General features: G+C 37.6%; 1 protein-coding gene across 2 annotated transcripts in view; it reads right to left on the bottom strand.

The window, feature by feature from the left end:
• Positions 1–15,576, bottom strand: part of mroh1 (maestro heat-like repeat family member 1) — a 39,133-nt gene extending 23,557 nt beyond the window's left edge. Inside the window, exons 1-14 of one of the 2 annotated variants that reach the window (XM_036583812.1) lie at positions 15,277–15,576; positions 14,402–14,485; positions 12,297–12,442; positions 10,881–11,012; positions 10,598–10,760; positions 10,090–10,188; positions 9,783–9,934; positions 7,588–7,728; positions 5,814–5,906; positions 5,278–5,356; positions 3,708–3,821; positions 3,135–3,208; positions 2,881–3,003; positions 947–1,054 (exon numbers count right to left, since the gene is read on the bottom strand). In XM_036583812.1, the coding sequence (XP_036439705.1) occupies positions 947–1,054; positions 2,881–3,003; positions 3,135–3,208; positions 3,708–3,821; positions 5,278–5,356; positions 5,814–5,906; positions 7,588–7,728; positions 9,783–9,934; positions 10,090–10,188; positions 10,598–10,760; positions 10,881–11,012; positions 12,297–12,442; positions 14,402–14,432 (1,455 nt within the window). In that variant the 5' untranslated portion in view covers positions 14,433–14,485; positions 15,277–15,576. Of the gene's footprint in view, positions 1–946; positions 1,055–2,880; positions 3,004–3,134; positions 3,209–3,707; positions 3,822–5,277; positions 5,357–5,813; positions 5,907–7,587; positions 7,729–9,782; positions 9,935–10,089; positions 10,189–10,597; positions 10,761–10,880; positions 11,013–12,296; positions 12,443–12,711; positions 12,773–14,401; positions 14,486–15,276 lie in introns of those variants that run through there. The other variant, XM_036583805.1, reaches the window with a different exon arrangement.
• Positions 15,577–18,480: the final 2,904 nt, after the last annotated feature.

Genomic DNA, 18,480 nt, shown 5'->3' with positions numbered 1-18,480 from the left:
TTTGTAACAACATATTTATATTAGTAAGGCCCTCACAACACAGTTCACACATACTACAGCATTGTAGCTTTCCATTTTCAAAACAAAAATTACTATAATAGTCCAGCTATTTTCTGATCTCCCCCTTTAGTTATTAACTGACAGCAGAGATCATCTCCACGCTTTATAAACTCTTTGAGTGAAAATGTGACGACAGAACCCTGTCATCAGCACATTGTTAATGTTGGGAGCCACACAAGTAAGAGCTAAACTTTTCCAGACCAAACACACAAACTGTTGTTAGGGACTAGTGTTGCTGACATTGGCTGAATAGATGATTTACTGCTAAACGGGTTTTAGTCCCCTCTCTCACAGTGTCATGTAAACAAAATCTTCCACATCAACAGAGACTGCTTTCTAATTCACATCTGAAAACACTTGTTAATCTCACTACTATACACAAGAATGCAATACTGGGAGTTTTACTGAATCCAACCATGACTGTTTTTGTGTTTAAAAAAAGTATATAAAATGTATTTAATACTCAAATACAATAATTAATTTTCCCTGTTATTTTTTAGTAAAAGTCTTTAAATACTTTAAAATAGTTCATGAACATTGACAAAATTTCCACACCATTTACTCTCCAGTCTATATAAGGAAACAATTTTGTATGAACAGACCTTTTTTTGTTTCATGATGTCATGAAAACCAACATCTCTATACATTACATAAATTCAGCATATAGTAATTTAGCCCCATCTATTCCCACTGATTTATCGTCTATCAGTCTTAGAGGAATAGTAACAAAAATGGCCTGATTAATTCTAACGTACAAACAGAGGCTGAAAACAGTCATATACATATGAATTAGGGTTGTGGACATTAGGGGAAAAAAAAAAGTGTATAACACGGGCCGTTTAATGGCTGGCTACGTAAGTGTATGTGTGCATGTGTGTGCTCTCACGTCAGTCAGGCGGCCCACAGTCGTGGTGAAGAGGTGAAGTGTGTTGTCACACATGCTCCTCAGTGCCTCATTGGTCACCTCCTCTGGGTCTGAGGGACGCTGCCCCCTCTGTAAACATAGTCCAACAGTGGGTTCACATCACAGATACTTATACAAACCTACATCAACAATATCGAACAATATCGTTTACTTCTAAAGTAGATTCACCAATGAGGTCTATGTTAACCTTTCAGTCACAGTGAGAGCTTATTATTACAAAAGCCTGCATTATATTTGATCATTTTCATACAAATTTCAACTCCTCGTTCAGGGCTGCACAATAAGTATTTTTACCATTATCACAATATGGGTTTCTGCAATAAACACATCGTTAAGAGCAGCGATGACAGAACAGACCAAACTGCCTCTACACACAGGGCCGGAGAGACGTCATTACATTGCCGGCATAAACCATTCGAAGCCTAATGAGTGTTTCTACGCCCTGGGACTGATCACTGATCTCCCACATGGAGGATAAGTAACTCGACCATTCAGATGAGTGGCCATTTACCAAACACACATGCATTGTTCTCAAACCCACTATTGCATGATGTCTTAACAAACATATTTAATAACTAAACAAAAATACATAAAAATATTATTTGCTCTTGTGTGCCTATAAAAACATTAATATATATTTGTTTTTGTAGCCATTATAGTAAAGACTGTTTCTCAGCCTTGCAGTGCACTAAAATGTGCTTGCAGTTCTGATGTAAGTAGCTGTTAGTATTTCTATTTTTACTTGTATAATAGCGAAATGGTGCTTTTGTAATCTTATATGTTGCTATTTGCTAGAAGGAGAGGTTAGATTTCTGCTTACACACAATGTACAAGAGGAGAAATTGAAGTGTTTTGCTAAAAGAAAAGAACATCCTTCAGATCAGGCATGTCAAACTGGACTTATTCCAGGCAACAGCTCTGCAGAGACTAGTATTTCCCTTTTGTCTAATGCTCTGAATTGAAATCATTAAGGCCTTGATATTCAGCTGATTAGCTGAATCGGGTGTGCTTAATCAGGCTGAATGCTGAAGTCTTTTTTTTTGTTTTTTTTTTTTAACCAAACGAGAAAAACAGAAAAAAGTCAGAAGAGCAGACCTCAATTGAGCCTGTCAATACGAAATGTAAAACCAAATGTGCAATTACATATAAATAATGACATTAACCAACTGTCAATAATAACTCTACAATTCTACATTACATAAGTCAGTGATTCTGGACAGCATAAAAACACAAGTGAGTGGTCTGTTACATGAACGTTTTACTGATCAAATAAGACATCATAGTAGACTTTGTTGGAAATGTATCAAATTTTATCAAATTAAGCTACACATATGAATAGATGCACCTGAAGACATCACAGAAGATTTTGGAGTAGAATTTGGAGTGGCAACAGGAATTTTCCGCCACCATCGTTTAAACACTAAATGGTGGAATTTCTCATACCATAAATTCAAAAAGAAAGGCACTGGACACTATTCTTGGCAGTCATTCTTATGCAAAAAAATCCAACACTTGACGTTTTGTTGATGCTGGAAAACTCCAGAAACAGCTTTGAATTCTTCCATATAGTCTTCAGGTAGGCTAAAAATTGCTGTCCAGTAGGATGACGGCATATGGTTTAAATCACACTCATGTTTAACAAATCATTCAATAACTGTCCATGCCCTGTGGATAGGAATCAACGTCATTCTGGAAAAGACCACCCACCATAATGGCACAGGATTTTTACAGATGTGCAGGATGGTTCATTAATTTTTTAGTTAATTCAAGTACCTGCTTTCAACAAATTTGCACTCCTCAGTCCTATTATTTTTGGAGCTACCAGCCTATGAGTGATAAATACAGGATAACAAAGTTCACAAGATGGCAGACAGCCCTGGAAGAGAGACACGTACATGGTAAACGTCAGGCAGAGCACAATGTTGAATGATGAAGCGCACAAGCAGGTCTCCACCCTCCAGCTCCAGATAGCCATGATGAGCCATTGCACTGATCACCTGTACAACCCTCTTCTTTACCTGCACAAACAGCACAAGTGAACCACAAAGATGTCTATGCGCTTTATAAAAAAAGGAGTCAAATTCATATTTTTGTGAGACCTAAAAAGACATCTCTTAAAATGTAGGCACACACATCAATGAAAGCTCACCTTATTGCTGTGGTCTGCTAGAGGCTGTCTTATGCTGGCAAGGATCAGAAGCTTCTTGGTTTCCATTATGGAAGCTGGAAGAGAGAAATTAGAAATTTTTGTTATTGTTCAGAAAATTTCAAAACATCTGTTATGATAACTTATCAGTGGCTTGCTGAATCAGGACTCCTTAAAGGGCCTATATTCTCCAATTTTTCCTCTTGAGATCCACTTATGGCATGGTTTTATGTACCAAAAAAAGACTCCTAATTAGTTTTATATGACTGTTCTCCAGCCTCCCTTTATGTAAATGATCTCTGGTCTGATTGGCTGCCTTGTATTGTGCCGCAATCAAAAATCAGTCTGTTAGAACAGTCATTATAACTTCAGTCTGCTGTTGGCAGAGTAGGCAGTTGTATGTAAATGTGTGATTTTTGTGACATCACAAGTGAATGCAAAATGCAGTTTTTAAGTTTATTTTCCATATATGGACTGGGGAGTGAAAAGTATATTTTGTTTTTCTATGATATGGTTCCTTTAAGAAAGGCTATTGCTCTCTTAAGCGTGTTATTTAGTGTCGAGTGTGAGTCTCACTTGTAGAGTTAATGAGGTGTCTGAGCACAGCTAAGGAGCCCATTCTGTTTCTCTCATTACTGTTTTCCAGCCTCTGCAGGACAAACACCATCAGCCGGTCTGGGAACGTGTTGGCTGCGTCAAAAACAGACAAACATAAAATATCACGGTCATGTGAATTATGGTCCAAGACTTTAATACTGTGCCGTGTTCCACAACGCATAAGATAGCAATGCATACAGACAGTTTCCTATATTAAGTACTCTCCTGGACTAAATTACACAGTCAGCTACAATTCTTCACGCAACAGGCTTAAAGGTCAGCTGGGAAACAGGCTCAAGCTGTTTAACAGGTCTACGAAATTAACAGCACCTTAATCAAAATCATGATTTTGACTTCTGCATTAATCGTGAAAGGTCATGGGGCTTTCAGATGACATTCACTCCTGCAAATGAGGCACTCATGACATGCTTAAACGTACAACCTCAGTCAAGAATCATAATCACAACATCAGACAAAAAACTGCAATGAGAATGTATCACAACTGTGTATGTAGTTATTGACCAGCTTACACAGCATGTTTGGAATAAGTCACTGTGAAAAATGATGTCACTGCAAACCTCTTCAAAAGCTGAAGGAAAGCCTGACGGCCGATCCAAACTCTAAATTGTGAAATGTAATTTCAGTGATGGCATATGAACTCAACATTAACTTAATACCCCTTCCCCCCACATCCAAAGCATTAGACCAAGTCACCTGACTACAACCACACACAGAACTCTGAGTCAGAAGAAAACTCAAGATTCTAAGGTGAAAAACAGGGCACTGATTTGCTCTGGGTAGTTGTGAAGATCTATACATAAACTGTTTAAATACACTGACAAATTATTTGTAAAAAAAAAAATCTAAATCCAAAATATATTCACATACTACTTTTCAAAAGTTTGGAATAGCCGTTCAAAAGTTAGAAAACAGTATTTTCTACAGATGCACTGAAATTCTGGCAACGGAAACATTTCATCCTAAAATGGTCAAAAGTGGCACTTTCGTTTTACATCTGAAAGAAAAAAAAAGAAAAGATTAAATAGAAGTGTTTGACATATTTTGCCGCATTACTACGGTTTTCAATAGTATAAAACCAATCTGGTTGCAGCAAAGTGTATAAAATAATTGTGATCTGCTAGTCTTCCTTCATAGGTTTCCAACTTCACAGGTTTCCAATAATCAGTACGACACCAGAAAACTTAATAAAAATGAAGACGTTAGAATGATAAAGAGAGCTAAACTGTAAATGAGAAAATCTGCATAGCAGAAAGGATGAAGTTATAATAAAATGAATATCCAGAATTAGTTGTCACTCTTGAAATTTTGAAAAACATTTTTTGCTATTTTATATGCAATAATAACTTACATATTTTGGATTTAAGCATTATAAATTATTTAATATTTAAAGTTTTATAATGCTTAAATCCAAAATGTGTAAGTTATTATTGCATATAAAATAGCAAAAGAAATGTTAATATGGCAAGAGATTGCAAACTTTTAAACAGTACATTCTTAGAAAGTTAAAAACAAACAAAAAAACATGTACCAAGGATGGTGAAGCATCGAAGTACTTCGTTGTGATTTTTCACAGTTGGGGGGTTGTTGAAGTCCACAGGAGAACAAACCTGAAAGAGCATATCAGGATATAAAATAAGATGAATATCTGCTGCAAACAAACACATAATGGAGGACAAAATAGCTTCAGTATTGCTATTCTTGCTGAACATTTGGAATTTCCATTCTTAATCAGTAAAGGGCAAAATAAACTGCTCAGTTTGCACCTAGAAAATGCGTGACAGAAACATAGCTGGCAAATATCTGCCGACTAAACTGAGAGATTAAATCACCTCATCATTTAGACTCAGTAAGCGTTTGCTTATGCACTTACAGCCAGTAGCAGGATCAGATCTTAAGTATTACACAATAAAGAAATCTGGCAGGTCTGCACATGTGGGCCATGACTGTGTGAGTTTAGTTAAACAAGGAAAACCTGTTAAAAGCCTGTTCTATGGCAGTGACGTAGAGGGAATTACTGAAGAAAGAAAGAAGAAAATTTGAAAGCAAAAAAGAAGGCTGCTTTACCTGTTGGTGCAGAGCAGAGAGAAGGCTGTCCATCTGAGTCTCAAGCACTCTGCTGCCCATATTCACAGAAGCATCCAGCACCTGACAAAGGCTCTGTATATAAACATACATATACATAAGTTTCCTGTCTATTAGGTACATTTGCCTGTTTATTAGATACTCTGTATGCACACTCATTGGCCACTTCATCAGCTACACCTGCCAAATAGATGTCACATAGACTTCATAGATATACAGTTACTGACTGTAGCTCATCTACTGCTGCATAATTTATCAGCCCTCCTCTACCCCATCCCCATCAATCAACACAAAGAGACCACCACAGGGCCACCACTGACTGAGATCAGCACTGACATCAACACGGTAGTGGATGGGCAGTGTGTGTTACACTGATAAGAGTGTACCAGGCCCAGGAACTTTGTTGGTATTTTTTAACACATCAGTGTGACTGCAGGATTGAGAAGTCCACCAACTAGTGATATACAGCCAACAGTGGTCTTTTCTGTTAAAGGGCTACAGGATGACTATTATAAATTGAGCCAAAATATGTACCACAGCTGCAAATACGTACTAACAAGGCAGGCATGTCTAATAAAGTAGCCAGTAAGTGTATGTGAACTAAGCTTGGACGATGAGATCAATTTAGACAAACAATTACTGTCCACAGAAGACAAACGATTACTGTCCACAGAAGTATTGTGATAAATAATATTCATTCAGTTACAAAAGACCACATTTGAACATTACAGAGCCTTGCCGTATAGCTTGCATTTTCCCTGATGGTAATATTACTTCTAATATTACTCAAAAATTTGTAATGATTACTACAGTTGTATGCAAAAGTTTGGGCACTTTTGGCCAAATTACATATTTTGTTGGTTTTGAAATCAGAAGGAGTACACACAATCACTGCAGCAAACTATTTGAAAAAAAAACATTTTTCGGTAAGTAGTTATGCAGATATTTTACATTTGATTAACTTAGAAACAGAAAAAAGTAATTGTATTAACAGTAATTGTGGCATGCATTAAGTCAGTACTTAGTATCACCCACTCTTGCAGTTGTTACAGCTGAAAAATGTTTTCTGTAGTCAGCTAGTCTTCTACTCTTGAACTTTCCCCCACTCTTCCTTGGAGAACGCTGATAGTTCTGCTATATTCTGAAAACCAAAATCTTGCCAAACTGGTGCGGTGGCACAGTTTGTCCATTTTATTATTGCACTGTAGTTTCCTTGTTTCATTTCAGATTTCCCTGCATTCTCTGCCAGACTGAAAATCTACATTATAATATTTCCAAGGGGTGTTCAAAGTATGTATGTGTGTAGTTAATGAGCTAGTGATGTTCTGTTTATAAAACCTGTAATTGAGTGCAATCTTTTCTATTATACACAGTTTTGAAGTAACTGCAGATAAGAGTGAATTGCTAAATAAGGGCACAGAAATATAAATAAAAAGAGATAAGAAAAAAAATCACCTGGTACATGAAAAAGAAAGAAAGAGTGATATTTGTTTTATACCAGCAGTTATTTAAGTGTTCGTAACATCCATTATCATCAATTATCGGCACTCTAATGCAAGTCTAATGTGAACACAGCCGCGTTATTGATTAAGGTCAACTTCTGAAATATTTTAATAGATCTGCCTTAATAATTTTTTAAACCAAAATAGTTTTTTATTTCTTTTTCATTTATTCTTTTTTTGAATCTAAATAAAGAGTTTAAAAAAAATCTCAGAGAAACTGTGGTTGTAGTAAGTGAGGCCATGAGGAGCAGCACCTTGCTGATTATGTAGTGTTCAGGGTTTTTCTTGTACAGGCTGAGGATTGTGGGGATGAGTTTAGGGAGTTGTTCCTCCAGCTTATCATGAGCCATCAGGTGACTCATTGACCCCAGAGCCTCTGCTACAGTCAGACGCAACTGCAACATACACATGCACGCAAAAACACATACAGAGTTAATCATCATACCAAACCAATGAACTAAAGAACAAAGAGCTTCAGCCACTCAGAGCACATAGTTCATGGAATTCATAGATTCTCACTGGCTTGCCTCTGAGAAGAACTGCTCTCACTGAACTGCTACAGAGTGGTGCAAAATCCTCAAATGGTCAATGTGATACATTACTGCACAGCACATTATTACGGAGAGATTATAAGTTTAATTATTTTTCACTTACTTAAGGGACCAATAGAGTGAATGAAGAGTTAGACCTCCACCAGCTGCTCACAACTTTTGAAATTGCTTTGTGCTCTGGAGCTCTCTGGTCTTCCAGATTGTGGAGAATGCTCCTTTTGAGTCCAGCATTGTGAATTTCCAAATGTCTGGCCCAGTAGTTTCCAATCCCAGTCCATGCTCTGCATCTTTTAGTGTCTTTCTAAATCTAACACACCTGATTCAACTTACCCACTAATTTCCAAGCTCTTTGCGAGTGTGCTTTGGGGTGTTTCAGAAAAGCACATAATTAAAGGAAAACATGAAAATGGGCAGTGGAGTGGATCCCCCAGAACTGATATTAAGAACCACTGGCCTAGACACACTGTGAGAATGCACAGAATGTACAAAGTCACTATAGATTTGCAAGTACAGTATGTTGTACTCTAGTTAGGGCTGGGCAATATGACAATAATTATCATCACTGTTATAAATTATATAGCAGTAAGCTGATCTGAGCATATAGTGGATATTGTCAGTACTTAAACACTGACCAACCCCATGTTTGATTACACAGAGAGCATAATTAGTCCTGTTCAACTGGACTTAGTGCAACACAGTACGTGAAATTTTAAATACAAATACCTGGATTCATAGTTTTTGATAGTACTTTGTTAAATGTGGCATTACTTTGTCTGTTTGAAAAAAATAAATATTGCTACTTATAGTGTATTGTGATATTACAGTTCTTCCATATTGGCCAGCACTAACTACAGCCATTATAGATGCAACTCAAATGTGTGAACTCAAATTAATGTTTAAGCCTTAGATAAAAAAAAAACAAGCATTCTGTATACAATGTTGTTGTCTACAACAGTTTTTCTTGTGCTGATGCAGCTATCGTTCATAAAATTTGGTGAAATGTGCTTGTGTGTTTTTGTTTTGTTTGTTAGAAACACAAATGTCATAGACCAAATGAGAAAAGGTGATCATGCATGCTCAAACATCCTCCATCCCATGAAGCAAAAACCATTAACAGTGTCAGGCAAAATAAAGTACTGGGTAAATTATACTAAAAAACACATTACCTAACATTTTAACTTTCACTGTTATGCAAGTAAAAGTCATCTACACTTCAACTAAAGTACAGGATTCCCATAACTGATTGTGATTTGTTGCACTCTTCGAAATATCCCAGTTTTCCATTCATAAAGCTCCAACTGAGCAAATTTTCATGAAAATTTCTTGAAAGAGTCTTTGCTACATGTTTTTTTCCAAATATATGTTTCGGACTGAGCCTAACCACACAGTTAAGTTCAAACCAAATACTTCTGGTTCTGAATTTTCATATTCAACCGCCTTAGAGTAAATACACATAAAGAACACACTTATATAAAAAAGATGTTTTGAGCAACAAAAGGATCCAAGGTAATCCTTATTTCTTTGGCTCTACAAGTAAGTTTGCTCTACAAGCAAGTATTATATGCTTGTAGAGCAAATGTCTCTACACACAAACTAAAAATTCAACGCTTGATGAAATGTAAAAAGCTTTACATCCTCCTGAATTATTTCTTCTTCTGTTACTAAAGGTTGGTCATTCTAACCATGCAGACTTTATACTTTAGCTGCTGCCGTCTTTAAACAGTCAAATCCCCTTCCACTTCCAAAGCAGATTTACTTGACAGTCTTACTTTTCTGTCAGACAGAAAAAAAGGTCCAGACGGCACAGTGTCGTGACTTCTTTTCAAACAACAAGCTCTCTTTGACCTGCAAACTGAGTTAGTTCAAATTGGTTCCCTGCTTCGTCTCATTCAGTGTACCTTGGGTTCTCTGGTCTGTAGCCAGCTGTTGAAAAGCATGTCATAGGCAGCGAAGATTTCACTGGAGAACGTGTCCTTGCGCACAGTGGGGTCTGGGGCTTTGTCCAAGTTGGCCAGGTACTCTAAAATGCTCTCGCTAAAGCGGTAAAGAGCTGAAAGCACACAAAAGTGGGTTTCTTTTATTAAATCCTCCATTATGGACAAAAGATCAGATCAACCACATAACTGCAGGAAGATTCAACTAGAAATCCATCTTCCTGAGTAAAGGCTTTAAGGTTAATTTGTCCTACACTAACTGTAAGCTTACCAGAGGAGAAGACCCACTTCATGTTGTCCTGCTTAGCCATGCCCAACATTGGCAACATGGTACCCAAGATTGCACTGAGGAATGGCACCATGCCATAGACTGGAAGAACAAACAAGATGTTCAATGAATCAGTTGATGTGACATAACAGAAAGGGGAAATAAAATTGGCAAACAAGTCTAACATACTATAGTATAATACTCATGTGTTTGAAAGAGGAACAGAAACAAAGACCTCACTAACAGATTTACATGCTAAAGGCAATAAGATATTTATTAAACATTTGAGACTGATACACAATGCTACACAATATACAATACACAATGATAGAATACACTGCCAAATAAGTGCAACAGAGCCAGCAGATGTAGTAAGTGAGACTGAGTGCTAAGTTACATCAGAAATGTAGAGGAAATTGGGCAATTAAGGACATGCAAATATAAGCTACCTTTTGTCTAATTGTACTCTGTGTCAAATAGACAAGAGACAGAGAATAGGTAAAACATTTACCATTGGAGTCTGAGAGACTGGCTAATGTTTGGACCACAAAGAAGTGAGGTAGAACCCCTGGCTGGAACTTGCTGAGGATCTCCTCCATGATGTCATTGATGTATTTGTTTCCTACAGCAACCAAAATATTACTGGCTGCTTGTTGCCAATCAGCAGCAACTTCCTGTACAGAAGAATAAAGTAAAGGCATCAAATAAATAAGTACTAAAACATTTAACTGTTAAGAAAAATAGAGCATTACTCTATTCTACAATATTTCTTTTTGAAAACAATGAACTATTACCTTAGACCTGGTCATCTCATCTGAAGCTAGTGATATGATGCTCTTTAATTTAGTGTAACTGACGTCATCAATTTTGCTTTTTACCACCAGCTCTATGGTCTGAAGAACCACCACTCTGTGCCCTGTTACTAGCTACACAAGAGAGAGATTCATGTTAAGCATTTAACAGGCAGCTCTGCAGAAATGAAAGCTATTTTAAAGTCACAGAAATTGACCCATAAAAGAGTCATAATGTGACTTGCAAAGCATAGCAAACGTCAACATAAAACTCTAAGATTAAAGTGGACAATTTGTCCTTATTACATAAGCCTAACTCTCTAGATGTCCTTATTTAGCATTTGTCTAATTCTACAGGTTTCTTCAGGAAACTGTAAACAGTTGGCTCACTGCAAGAGGAGAAGGCTAGCCATATGATCTGAATAGCACATGAAGAAAGACTTATACAAGGAAAGCCACCCCATGTGACACCACTTTTTGCAATGAGAACTGGACATGGCATATTGCTTAATGTGATGCAAAATATCAGTCACACTGTTAGTAGGACCATATGCTGAGTCACATTAGCATAGGAAGGAAATGACAGACTCGGAACATTAACAGGCTGAAGGTTGGGCTGCCCGGTTTCAGAAGCTCAGTATTCTGAATAGTCCTCATCCAGTACACATTTTTTTTGTATTCCACTGCTAATTGCTTCTGAGCCAGGAAATCAAGGACTATGAGACAACAATGATTACCTGGATCAAGTGTGTTGGAAGCCGGAACAGAAAAGAATCTTAGATGGACTGGGTTTCCTTGAGAACTGGGCTGAACACCAATGTGTTTTCTCCTTTTGACTGCTTTAGAAAACATTTTCGGCACTGCTGAACAGCTAGGCTTTTTAATAGGGACATTAAGCATCCATGGCTGAAGGGACAGCTATGGCAATGGGAAATACATCTGCATTAGTGCAGTGGAAGCTCTTTTGTCACCATATTTGCTTACCTGATGACATATTTTGACAAAAATGGGAAAAAAGTGTCTTTGAAGAATTTGCACTGGACTAACTGACGGAATGGTGGTGTTACAGTGTAAGTAAGAAAAACTAATTAAACGTAAAGTAAAAATTTTAAATGAACTCCTGTTAACCTCCTATTTTAGTGACTACAGCTGAGGTTTTTTTCCCCCGGTAGTAGAACAGCAGGATATGATGGCAAGTAGCAGCAAGTAAAACTGGAGCATGCACAGAACCACACTGTTTTTCCCAACACAGCCATCCCTCCCACTGTCATTCCTATTAAGACCCTCTTATAACCACCAGTTTAAAAAATAATCATATTCAAAAATAAAAGTGAGATGTCAGTTAGTTGCTCTCAATGAATAACAGCGTTTACAATAAGCTTTCTGCTTTTTATCACTAAGTCAACAAAGTCAACTGACCTTGGAGTGTTTAACCAGGTAGTCCTGACATATGGAGAGCACTTTATCTGGCTGCTGGTTCCCTAACGTCAGGATGGATTTCCGAACCTGCTCCTGTACACCTGCATCTTTGTCATTGGCAGCATCCAGCAGGGCCAGGGTCACCTCTGTTGAGATAAACACAACAATAGAAACACAAAGAACATACTATAAAATACATACTATACTGTGAGATTTGTCAGTTACTAACCATATGTCTTAATTATAAAGCTCAACGGTAAAACACTAAAGACATCAGCAAACATGCAAGCATAGAAAGGTTTCCTACAACATCCTTTTTAATGTAATCTCAACACTCCTGCTTAATATAGAAAAAGGAATATAACAGCTTCCATTAAAAAGCTGTGAAAACTTTATTTGTAAAAAATGCTGTTACCAAGCAGCAGTATGTCTAGAATGTCACGAGATGCCATGAAGCAATTGCTCTGCTCTGTAACGCAAGAAAGATCTGAATTTTAACAGTATGTTAGTTCCTGCTCAAGTTTCATGACAACAAGGCATGTGACAAACATCCAGTCAGTGATGAACTGTAGTATTGCACCTTACAAGCAAAATGCAGAAAAACACTAATTACTGCTCCATTTACAGTTCTGAAAACTCTTGGGAAGGGAAAAATGCGGATCAATCAGAATAGTTGGATTTCAGCAATAAACTGTGAGCCCAGGCCAGCATTATTACAGAGAGAACTGTGAGAAAAACAAAGCTTGGACCTAAACTACGAAGTAAGACATTTTTTTGCAAAAGTTCTCTGAATCTCTCTAACATACACACAGTTACTATTCATTACACTGCTGTTACAAGACAACTAACAATTAATTCCAGTCCACATGTTACTACTTCAGGAGCAGTTGCAGCATTCAAATGCTTATTTATGGAGATTCTTTCGAAAACAAATTACTCACAGGGACAGGAACTCATTACAACTACTCAGTAAACTAATTTGTTTGGTAAGGTGAGGAAAAGGATAATGTTGGTCGGTAGCAGAAAACCGCTTCTATCCTGAACCCTGTGGGCTGGATTCCCAGATTCAGTTATGCTTAAGCCTAAACTAGAAAGGGCTTTCATTGGGGAATCACTACTGCCATACTGCTGCTTGAGCAATTTAGTCCAAGGCTGCACTAAATCCATGTTTGGGAAACGGGCCCTTCATGTATTGTCTTGCAGTAGTAAGTCAAGGCTCCCAGACCTGCAGTACAGTCAATTCATCTGGTTCTTCTGCTGATATTGAAACCTTTGAGGTCTGCGGTAATACGCAGAGATAAAAGATGATTGGACACACTGATAAATATATGGCCCTACATGTATTTCATTGCGAGAATATAAATGCCCAATCCTAAAACAGGGCTCAAGGAACTGTGGCCTATTCCCATTACTATCAGGTTCCTACACTACAAGGACAAGCAAAGATTCAGCTTTCCTGATATGTCATTTTTCATCTTAGACAGCACGAATGTGAATAATGCTCGACATTTTAATCTTTGACGTTTGAGATACTATTACCAGACAATTCAATGAAGTCAATGATGGAAAATCTTCATAGAAATGGGGACATACATGTAGTTCGGAGGCAGATTATATGGCATCCCCCAGTATGGCTGAATCCAAAGCAAGATTCAAGCTGGATTCATTTTATCCGAGGGCATTCTCATGAGGTCAATTTCAACAGGACTACTATCCTGAGTCAGTCAATTACTCCAGAATTACTTCTTATTAGACCTGTAAAACTACAAATACTGCACATTCAAACGCGATTAAAATCTTGGACCTTGTTGGTAGTCACTGAAATTACATTACCTCCCTTGGTAAAACTAATCCAGGTCAAATGGGATTTAATACACACCATTTCCAGGAAAACATTTGGGGGGGAAAAAGAATTTTTGAAAATTCCAGCTTTTCACTCAAGCTATGGCTTTTAGGGTTCATTTAAGGAGCGAGTGCCTTTTCTTATAAAGATCAACATGCTTTAGCAGGGCATATCCACAGGCATTATATTAATCAGAGACACCCTAACACAGATGAGAAGGCGTAACATGCTGAAGCTGGTTGTGGATGAGAACGGTACTCACGCTCCACATCGGTCTCCTCGATGACCCCCATGACAAGGAAATGGATGTAATTCAGGAGTGCATGTGTGATTCACAATAGCAGAGCTGCAAAAATACAAACATACAGAGAGTGTATCAAAGCAGGAACTGGTGATATGAGGACATATCTGTATTGTGATAAATTATATCACAATACACGTTTTTCTGAGTATATCACGGGTATCCTCAGTTCGTTAAGAAACCTAAACAACTGCGTGTATCACAAATCTAAACAACAGTTCAATTTTTCATAGCCTTTTTAAAAGGAAGCACCACTGTTTGGCTGGTACATCATGTCCAAGTTGACCTGCTTGAAAAAAACGAGATATCGTATATCATGCACGTCTTTAGGTATGGTGATGTGACCTACTGTCTGGCATTAACTAACTAGCTAATTAACCTGCTAAATGCTAGCTACATTTCTCACGTTAAAGAGCATATTTGGCTGAACACAACGCAAAATGACTGAGCTCCACTAGCTAGTTAAATGAGAACAACACACAGGCGTTTTCTATCCAGACAGCTAACAGCTGACTTCCTTGTCAGTCGACATGAACTTGAAAGCAGCACTGAACACGAAGCGGAGGTCAGCTTCCTATTTGCTAGTTTAACAGTGTAACTGCTGCCCCATTTAAGGTGGAACGGGAAAATTCGAATAACAAGCGGGCGAATAGGAAGCCAACTTCAGCCTCCTACACTGAACTGGGCTCCGTTAGCTAGGTTAGCTAGGTTAGCTAATTCGACGGCCAGCTTTCCACATTTGCCTCGTGACAACAGCGACGCACATTTCTAGCAACCGTGCCAACATTTTCTCTTGCAGTAAAGCCGCCTCCCTCCCTCCGCTAAGGCTGAGTTACCTTTCCAGCTCTCCTGTTAGCTTGCTGGGGGAGCACAGTGGAGCTCTTCGGTCCACAGCAGCATAGAGCAGCGCTAACGATAACTTCTTCCTCGGCTCGACACAGCTCCACACTGGGTCCAGGAAAAGGATTCGGGGTCTCTTCGACGCTTAAAACAGTAATTAATTAAATCTGTGAAGGTCAGAATATGAGGGACTGTATAAGAACGTCCATGGTGCGTCGTGGCAGCGAGCTGCTGCAGGTAAACACCAATAATCATGTGCTTGTGGTCAGCAGGAACGGCTCAGGTGGGCGTGCCAGAGTCCTCCAAACACCACAGAAGAAGAACTAAGTGTAAGTGTGACTTACTGACTGACACACATACACACACACAGGATGATAATCTTGTTTTTAAATTATTAGCATTACTTTTGAACTCTTAAAACTCTTTGTATTCGCACTGTTTACAAAGTCACTCAATAAAAGTCCTAATTTCAGTGCAGCATCTCTTGTCAAATATACACAAAAACACATGTAAAAAAAAAATAGGCAAATTAAGTCTGTTTTTCTGAGAAATTACATGTAGACTATATTTTTAATAAAGGAATTTAAAAATAATAATCATATATCCTGTGGCTTAACGATTTCAGGCAAAAATGATTTCTCTATTTTTTATATATTTTTTAAAAATAAAATAAGGTCTATGCTTTATTTATTGATTTATGTATGTATGTATTTATAGCTTATGGCTTTAAGCTTAAATGCTGCCAGTTAGTTGCGGTCGTGCTGTATACAGCATATGGTTGGTCAGTCACTTCTGATTGGTCTAACTCATCTACTATGTGGTTTACATGCTCTGTGTTATTTGGTTAAATATCTCCACTTAAAATTTAAGACAATGATGTTAATAATGTAGGGTATAATTAAAATTGTAGCTCTTGCAATTTGAAAATCGTGCTCTTTCAAATTGCAATTTCAAAATAAAAATGATTAATCTTTCAGCCCTAGTGATCCTATTGGGTGGTAGCCAGTTTTTAGCTATTACAGCTGGCTATTATTACAGCTAAAATGTTGTTTTCTAACTGTGTTCCACAAGTCCACAAGAGCAGTGTTTGAAGCCTTTAGTGCGTTACAAGTTTAATTTAAGGTGTATCCAAGGTCTTCAAAAGCATTCACTGACAGGAAGGATGGATCTGGAATATATTCACACGTAAATCAAGGCCAGAGATCATTTATGACCCAACAGAAAAGAGGTATTAAAAGGTATTAAAAAAAAAATCATTAAAACACAGGAGCTGTGGACGGAAAAAAAAAAAATATATATATATATATATAATATTGTGCTGTAGTTAAAATTCTGTGGGCGCATTTTGAAGCTGCACTCAATAGCCATTTTTGCAACCTTGCAAAAAGTAAAGTACATGACAGTGGAGTCAGCTGAAAATCCACATGCCAACTTCTTAGCTCCTTGTAGAAGTGGATAGCACTCAAAAAGAGATTTTAACATGGAAGATCAAAAGATCAAAATTACCCAAAGATTCCTAATTTTAGGCCCCACCTTACAGTCACAACTGCTTACTAGTATCCTAAAAAGTCTATTAATAAAAGTAATTCACATTTTAACACTTAAAAAAATCAGCAGTAAGTGCGTTCTTCATATGTGTAGTCAGAATGACCACATTCCTGCTGCCCGTAAATTGCACTAGAGGGAGCTAAACAGCTCTCAGCATTTAACTTTAAATGCACAGCACTGCAGGACAAATTACATCTCTCAGTGCACACAGGTTGTATGAACAATGTCATAAATATCCGTAAAAAGTGAGTCAAACTAAATCACTATGTGTTATAATATGTTCAGCTTGCAGACAGAGAATGTCACTTACATATTGTTTCCTTGACATGTCATTTTTACTTTTCAAACAGATAATTCCTGTGTTAAGTAGCAAACAAAATGCCAGAGGTTTTGTGCATCTGGTCTGTTAAGCTTCTTTGTGACAATGTCTGTTATACAAAGCACTATACAAATACATTTGAATTTGAATTGAATTGGTTCCTGAAAGAAATGATGTGAACGGGACACAGAAGTGGAAGGCAGCAGGGCTGCGGTGTTCAAAGTCAACCTTATTTTTTTTTCTCTGTTTCTTTTTACCACAATTTATCACAATACACACACACACACACACACACACACACATTTTCTAAACCGCTTATCCTTCTGGGTCATCACAATATAATCTAAAATAAAATTCTTGTTTTCCTACAACCTTCCATTAACATGTAATGACTCTGCCTGCCTCTAAACATCTTTTGAGTATTGATTATGTTACCATACACCAATGATATCATGTTTCATCTCTCTCAACTCTCCCATCAACTCTCCCACCACCCCCGACTATCAACACATGAAAACTGATACTGTGTTTCACTTAAACAACAAAACAAGTATAGGAGTGTATTATTTGCAACAACACACAACCTCGAGTGTTGTACTGCTTTTATACAATAGCTCTACAAAAGAAAAACATACAATAACAATAATTATAATAATGTAGCATCAGCAATAAAAGAAACACAAGAGTAGCCATAATCTGCTGCAGGAACCCACCAGCAGAAAGGGGCACATGCAGATCACTGAATTTGTAGGGGAGGTCACCAAAAGCCATACGCTTCACCCTGACGGTGAACACAAGTAACCCACACACATAACTATAACTAACAAACAACAATAATATCAACATTTAGTCCCTTTGTTGGAAGGCATGTGCTGCCATGAGCCTTTGTGTGTAGTCAGCTGCATAGCTTCAAAGTCTCAGGTGCCAGCATCCGCCAGTAGCAGGTCGTTACAATATTATAATAATGCATTTTAATAATAATGCACCTTTCATTTAGGTGAAAATCTCAAGGTGCTAAAAAAGCACATATACAAAGAAGCCCTGAACATTGTATCAAACTTATTTTAATACTGCTGAATCCTTCCTCCAAAAAGAAAAAGTTGCCTGCTCTGTTACCTTCACAATATCAAGTTCAGCCAGATTAACCAGAAAGTTGTTTCATTTCAGTCAGCCTGTAAAGGATTTCACAACCAATCCTGTTTGTCGAATTGTACTTTGTTCATTTTTGGCTAATTCCAGTTTGTTTAGTACGTCTGCCACCACAGCTTGCTTAGGGCAAACAACAAGTTCAGAACTTGATTTGTAGCCCTGCTGTCACATTCGTCTTCAGAAT

The sequence above is a fragment of the Colossoma macropomum genome, unplaced genomic scaffold, assembly GCF_904425465.1.
Source record: "Colossoma macropomum unplaced genomic scaffold, Colossoma_macropomum, whole genome shotgun sequence".
In the NCBI taxonomy this organism is placed as follows: Eukaryota; Metazoa; Chordata; class Actinopteri; order Characiformes; family Serrasalmidae; genus Colossoma; species Colossoma macropomum.
Note: the sequence above shows the minus strand (reverse complement) of the source record. Positions and strands in the feature narration are given on the sequence as shown.